Genomic DNA, 7683 nt, shown 5'->3' with positions numbered 1-7683 from the left:
TTTTGGTCACTTGCATTCTCTGGAATCTATGGAGATCCAATCTTCTCCTTATATCTGCGGACAGCAGTTAAGATATGGTTATTCCATCAAGCTAAGGAAAAGGGTGTGCTGTGATTCAAGATCTGAATTTAGCAGACACTTATGTATATTGTACTGTATATTCTTTTTGTAATATTTTGATAACTGTGGTTATTTTATCGGTGGATTTATTTATTATTTTGTAAAAGGTTGATAGTGGTGTTTTTGATTGCTAGCTACTCAGAACTTTCAAGAATAGGTGGTATATAGATAAAGTAAATAAATGAATAATGGATTTCCCATAAGAGTCATCTGGCTGTTCTGTTCTGCATCAATAGCAGCCTCTAAGCTGTCTTCAAAGGTAATACCTTGCAGCAGTCATATGGTGATCAAAATAAAATAAAACATTCTCATGTATATTGTCCATGTCCCTTTAGCCTTTGATTCATTCCCAATGAGTTTGTAAGTGCTTATTCCAATATAAATACGTATGGAATTTCAACCCACAGTTCCACACACTGCTGCAGAATGCAAAAATATATTATTCAGTTGGGAAAGAAATCATTATCTTTTTATGGGTGTTCTAGTTATGCATCTAGATATTATAATAGAAAAATTACAAACCAGCAAGAAAGTTAAATGTCACAATACTTAAATCTGCAGTAACAGATTATATTACTGAAATGTAACTTTTTTCTCACATGAGCCTCACAATCAAACTAATAATGTATATATGATTATAACATAATCATTGCCTATTTTTTCAATCTTAAAAGATTTAAACTTTCCTTTAGAGGTACAGGTAGTCCGTGACTTATGATCACAATCAAGGGAAAATTTCCATTCTAAGCAAGATAATTGTTAAGTGAGTTTTGCCCCAATTTTCTTGTCACAGTTGTTAAGTGATTCACTGCATTTTAGTTACACAGTTATTAAGTGAATCTGGCTCCCCCATTGACTTTGCTTGTCAGAGGGTCACAAACGATGAATAAATACATAAATACATTTCAGTTGCCAAGCGTCCAAATTTTGATAAAGTGACCACGGGGATGCTACTACAGTTGTGAATGTGAAACAGTCATGAGTCACTTTTTTCAGTGTTGTTGAAACTTTGAACAGTCACTAAATGATTGGTTTGTAAGCCAAAGACTTACAAACAAATTTACTTGAAATTTCTCATAATGTAAACGTGACAAACGTGACAAATTTTTTTAATTTCAACACAATTATGAATACTATATCAAAATTAAACTTGAGATTTATTTACCTTCCCTATAGTTTCCAGATTAAAACATATCAAACTAATATTTCCAAAGAAAATATTCTTGGAATAGTTCTCAATATTTCAGTATGTTGTTAGAGCATATACCGGGTATAAACTGCAAATTTACTTGCATCATAAAATCTCAAATACACATTTTGAAAAACAACTTTCAATTTTAAATCATCTTCTGTACTTACAACTGTACTGTGAAGTCCTCTAAAATATTTTTACACACAGGACTTAATATCTTACTTCTACCAAATAGAAATAATTTTCTCAGGAAGTTTATTAATATATTATTACAGGGTGGTTGTTGTGAGGAAAATAGGAGGAAGGTGTGTTGTATATATTCATCTGTAGCTATTTGCAAAAATAATAAAGGCAGGATATAAATTAAATAAGTAATATCCCAAATTCCCACAGATACTCTGTTGTAGTATCAGCTCTAAACATAAAGCATACTAAATATCTGTACAAGTCATCCTGAATCACATCTATAAAAGAAAAGTATACCTTTAAAATTTCACACTATTAAGGCAAGATCAATTAAATTTTGTTAGTAAGAATCTTTTTCTATACATTGGTGTGTGCATAAATAATTACTAATATGTTAACAAAAGTGTTTAATTTTTCTCCTTTAAAAAATAAAATCCAAATTAATTCCATTTATAATTCTACTTATCAATAATAAAATCTTGCCCTGCCAAAAAAGCACTTGCATTCAACTCCATAGATGTTTTAGTAATTTTCGTAGAACTTTTCAGTTTAAAAAGATGGTGGACAGTATTCATTTATTGTTTTTATGTTCATATTAATTTCAAAATTGCATTAACTTCCTGTCTTTTCTATGGGATATTTATATCTTATCCTTTTACACATAAGCAAGCAATAAAACATATAAAAAGTTTACACAGAACAATGTGTCATTGAAGTTGATATATACAACAGCTCTTTTCAAAATGTTACTTCAATTGTATTTTTCAGATTACACCATAAGTACAATAATTAATAAAATTCTCTGCAAACAGTTTAATAATTTTATAGTGATTCTATATGTTGACTTAAAAGTCCAGCTCCACTGAGTTCACATGTCCAAGTATACGCTACAGGTAGTTCTTGACTTATGATCACAACTGAGCCCAAAATTTATGTTGCTAAGTGAGACATTTGTTAAGTGAGTTTTACCCCATTTTACAACCTTTCTTGCCACAGTTAACTGAATCACTGCAGTCATTAAGTTAGTAGCACAGTTGTTCAGTGAATCTGGCTTCCTCATTGACTTTGCTTGTCAGAAGGTCGCAAAAAAGTGATCACATGATCCCAGGACACTACAAAGTTCATAAATATGAGTCAGTTGCCAAGCGTCTGAATTCTGATCACATGACCATGGGGATGCTGCAATGGTCATAAATGTGAAAAATTGTCATTTTTTTCAGTGAGCGGTCACTAAATGAACTGTTGTAAGTCAAGGACTATCTGTATAGCAGTCAGAGCTATGCAATGGAAGCAAAGGAGAAAAAATCTGTTGTGAAGGATCACCAAATCTAAATTCCAACTGACACCAACTGGGTGATGGTGATGGGAGGGACGCACAATTTTCCCCTTTTTCATTAGCATGCAATTTCCAGGGCTAGAATATTTCAGGGATTTGTCTAGGCAACGTATGAGTTTCAATTGCCCAATCCTTCCTAAATTACCACATTTCATTTCTTGCACTATCATATCACAGTGCCAGACTTGTAGTGCAGAAAGACTTTGTGAGCAGACCTCCCACAATGGCTGCAAAGAAGTAAAGCTCTGCAGGTGTACAGTATCTGGATCTACCATGGGCACTTTCTATACCTACTGGCAGCTCAAACAGGCATCAGTTAAGGAAGTAAAAAAGAAGTGTTATATCCTATTACCACCCCCTTAACTCTAACAGGTATTTTCCTATGCCTGCACAAGTAACATGCAAGTCCAGGAAATGGATTGGTTCCTTTAAGGAACAATCTGTACAGAGCTAAGATATCTTTTTCAGATCCAAATACTGTTCACCTTTATGAAGCTGCCATATCTAACAGCTCCAGAGATACTACCTTAATACTTTTATACTTATCCTGTTAATAAAGCAGCTGCACACATATTTAAAATACAAAAAAAATATTTTTATCAATCAATTTATATAGTTGCTCATCTCACCAAAACTGACTGATGGTATACAAAATAGCATATAGTTAACTTTTGATCCAATGGAGTAGTTGGGTAGACAGATTACCATTAAACTTCCATGCTGCCCAGTTCAATAATTCTTGTATGCCATCCAACTCTCAATAATCAAATAATTGCTTTAAATCAATAAAAGATAAAGGCATTACTCCTAAATGTCCATTTAATCTATTTTCACAGCAATTAGCAATGACATTATTCAAATATCAGAAATTATCTCATTTTTGTAAAGTTGTATTATATGCATAATGTAAACATAGTTTAACATAATGTAAGTGCTTCTCTTGAAATGTTTGGATGCAGCAGATTTGTCCTTAGTTTTTCAAGGAGAAATCTCAGGAATATTTTTATAAAAATGATTATAAGGCTACTACTGGAAGAACACAATAAATGGATTCAAAATAGTTATAATTTGCAATCAATACATTTTTCCCTTTTCAGGGAAGAACCACAGTAGACAATTGAATAAATCCATATTTTCCAGTAAGGCATTAAATCATTTCAATTTTGCATCTATGCTGGGTTTATTAGGGCATCAGCTGTGGTCAACCTAAATAAAACATCTCTGCTTTATGTCATAATAGTTTTGACCTTGGAAATACTATTCAGGGTTCAAAATTCATTTTAGCAAAAGAGGCTGTAGAGCAACTATGTGCCACTTCAATAAATTCAATTGTTAATAGATGAACAATTTTCATCTAGTTTCGTGCAATGTCCTGCTCATAAAAGGAAGACTGAAGTCTCTTTGGAAATAAGAAGTCATTGGATTATACACTAACTGCAATGGATGAGATGAAGCATGTTTTGCCTCCTTTGAAAAGCTAAACTACTTCCCATTCTGTTTTTAAATACACTGCAGAAAGCTGGTTTAAAGCTTTGCAGTTGTTAAGTACCTAAAGCTTCTCAGTCCCCACATGAACCTGCTCTGATGTCAGGATCAACATCTCCGCCTCTTTCAAAGTTAATCCATTATCAGAATACATAACATCATTTCTTTCATTCATCAGAAATATCTATTCAAAAAACTTTTTCTGCCTAAACTCAACAGAAAGTGACATTTTGAATGTCAGAGACAGGTTACCAGATGCAAAAGGTGACAAGCTGTATTTATTTATGTTAGTTATTTCAGAGGGATGTTACTAAAAATTTTATTTTACCATCTTCTATGAAAAAGCTTTGCATACAAAGTATGTGTTACTTCATGGTAGCATAGCAACCTTTATATGCAGAAAATTCTATAGCTAAAGACAAGGAAGTATCATACAGCATTTTTGGCTTTAGTCATGGATTCCTTGGATGAAAATATTGAGGACTGTTAAAAATACGGTTACGTTTTCGGAAAATACCACTTTGGGAAGCTTTAGGCAAAAGCGAAGGAAAACTGTCAAACGTGAGCCTCGGTGCTTCTTATTCTTTTCAAGTGAAGGGCCAGGGGAAAAACTTAATTCTCAGGTTTTCAGTTTTTCCAGGCAAGCAGGCAGTTGACTAAGCAGCTTCCAACGGGATGCGGGAAGAGAAAGAGGCGGCGCAAAGAAACTTTCGGGACTTGCTCAGAGTTTGACATACACAACACACTGCCCACTGGGTGCGGTGTTAGAAACCGAGACTTTTGGGAAGGAACCTCATCTAAACCCTTAGTCTGGACGGGGCGTAGGGGGGGGGGAATACTCACTGGTTCGTGGGGGGCGCGTTCAGTGGGATGGCCACCTCCTCTTCTTCGTACTCGGGCCCGTCGAGAGAGTCGCCTTCATCCACGGTGCTCAGTCCGCCGGCCGGAAGCGGCGGCTGCGGAGGCGGCGGCAGCGGAGGGAAGCCCCCGGCAGTATTGACGGCGGGGCCGCCGCTCTCGGAAAGCGGTAGAGTCGCCGCTAGCGGCCCCTTGGACATCTCCGCAGGGGCAGGCCTGGAACCCACCGCGAGCGAGCCCGGGGCGGGAGAGGCGTTCGGGCCGGAGCCTCCCAGAAGAACCGCAGCCGCGCTCTTGCTGCTCCCGCCGCTGCGGGGGGCTGCGTTGGCGGCGGGTGGGCAGTGTCCCCCCGCGTCTCCGGCCGCTCCCGAGCTCCCCTCTTCGCCGCCAGCCTCGGCCGCCGCCATCATGCTGCTCCGGCTCCTCCCACCCTTCCCCGCCTTTAATGGGACAGCCCGCAGCCGGGAGGAGGCGGCCGAGAGGCGGGGGGGGGAGAGAGAGATGTTCCCCTCCTTCGCCTCAGCGGGAAAGGGAGGAACCGGTGGACCTGCGCTGCCTGAGACGCGGAATGGGAACAATGGGAGAGCCGCCCGGTAGCCAGGGACTCAAGTCAGTTCCTGGGGGGCGGGGGGGGGGACGTGACATTCCGCCTCTGGCACCGAAGGCGGCGGCGGCGGCGGCTCTACAGCATCTCACGAGCTCCCTCAACCAGCCCCCTTCTTGGACTCGCGCGGTCTGCTGTGAGGCGGCAGCGCCCCTAGTCTCTTCACTTGCCGTTCCTCTCCTCCACACCCCCCATTCTTTTCCAAGGCGCATGCGCGTCCTTTTGGCCGCCCCTCTGCCATGAGGAGAAAGAGCGGAAAAAACTTCTGCAGCAGTAGCGGTGGGAGCTCTTGGGGGCCAGCTGGGTTTTCTGAGGGGGCAGGAGGCGCCTCTGGTCCTGTTGGAAAAAGAAGAGGCGATCGGTAACTAAGGGAGCGTCTCGCTTCCGAGTGTCAGAACTTGAAAGGGACTAGTATTGCCGAGGAAACAGCGCAGTCTACCAGCCTCGTCGGATTACGGAGAAAGGATTTAGAGTTCGTGGGATATAAAGACCTTCTGAGAGGCGCGGAAAGGTTTATGGCCCACGAAAATCTCTTGCCATATTTTAAATATGTCAGGATTTGGGGGGTTTTTTTGTTGTTGTTTTTTTGTGCGACTGCCATATTTGACTTTGTAGTTAAGGCGAGGCAAAGAAAAAGGCTATCGTCACCCCCGCAATCGGTATCATGGTATATAGATCAGTGTTTCTCAATTTTAGCAACTTGAAGTAGCCAGTGTTGAGAAACACTAATAAAGATGAATCAATGGGTACGGTATTGATTTTTGGTCAATACAAAATGATCCACAAAATTCAAGCAAGTTAAATGTGGATAATATGCCTCAAGATGTTTTCTCGCTTGCTGCAATTTAGAAATAGGATTATTGCTGGCCTTGGTCCCCTCAGCCCAAGCTACTTCTTACATGTAACCCCAATAAGATGTCATCAAGGTGAGCAAACACAGGTCTGTATTTATTTATGTGGGTATAAACCTCTCTGTGCAGGTGACCCTTACTTCAATGTCAGCTTGGCTAAATTCTCAGTATTAATAGTTTGCCCAACTCAAAAGACCTTGAGCAGGTTACTGCTTGTTGAAACTAAAAGCAACCATAAAATAAAAATATAAAAACAGTAACAATAAACCAACGAAGTAATAAATATATCAACCCCTCCTCCAAGTGTAATGGCAGCATTCCACGCTCTACAACTGGTCTTCAAACCTGGCCCTTTTATGACTTGTGGACTTCAACTCCCAGAATTCCTCAGCCAGTACATTATAGTATTATAGTTGTTTTCAAAATTATTTTACCTGAGGCTGTATGTTAATATATTCCTATTATCTGGTATTTCAGACTGGTTGTATTCACATAGAACAGTTCGGGACTCAAGATCCAAAAGTAAAGGACTCATCCAAAACCTGTAGGTGATATAGAAACTTCTCCCCATCCCACATCACTGCTTCCTTTGTTTTTCTAAACTCCCATCTTTTGGAAGAAAAGTGTGCTATCAATTTATATGGGTGCCCATCTCAAAAATGATTCTGGAATCTAACAATTTAAAAAAAACCTCAGCAAATAAATAAATGGATGGTTGGTAGATGAGATAAAAACTGCACCCACAAAGATTCCTTCGTTTGTCGATTCATTCCACTGTTTATCGCAGACCTGGCATTTTGCAGTCCATAGGCCACATCTGGCCCTTTGATTATCCCTGTCTGCCCAGTAGTGGTGTGTGTGTGTGTGTGTGTGTGTGTGTGTGTGTGACAGTGGCCTTCCACAAGAAGTCCCAATTTCTAATGTGGCCTTTTGGAAAAATTAATTGCCCACCCCTGGTTATAGGAACCAATAAGGAGAAATACTCAGTACCCACTGGCATTTTTTATTTTGAATGACGTATAATTTTGAAAAATTCTGTTCTACATTATAT

At 39.3% G+C, this 7683-nt stretch overlaps 1 protein-coding gene across 1 annotated transcript in view; it reads right to left on the bottom strand.

Annotated features, from left to right (window-relative positions):
• Nucleotides 1-5617, bottom strand: part of LOC107301289 (ras GTPase-activating protein 1-like) — a gene marked incomplete at both ends in the record, with an annotated part of 12705 nt that extends 7088 nt beyond the window's left edge. The window contains one exon of the mRNA XM_015830535.1: nucleotides 5163-5617. Within this exon, the coding sequence (XP_015686021.1) occupies nucleotides 5163-5617 (455 nt within the window). The remainder of the gene's footprint in view (nucleotides 1-5162) is intronic.
• Nucleotides 5618-7683: the final 2066 nt, after the last annotated feature.

The sequence above is a fragment of the Protobothrops mucrosquamatus genome, unplaced genomic scaffold (assembly GCF_001527695.2).
Source record: "Protobothrops mucrosquamatus isolate PMUCROS unplaced genomic scaffold, P.Mucros_1.0 scaffold11242, whole genome shotgun sequence".
NCBI lineage: Eukaryota > Metazoa > Chordata > Lepidosauria > Squamata > Viperidae > Protobothrops > Protobothrops mucrosquamatus.
Note: the sequence above shows the minus strand (reverse complement) of the source record. Positions and strands in the feature narration are given on the sequence as shown.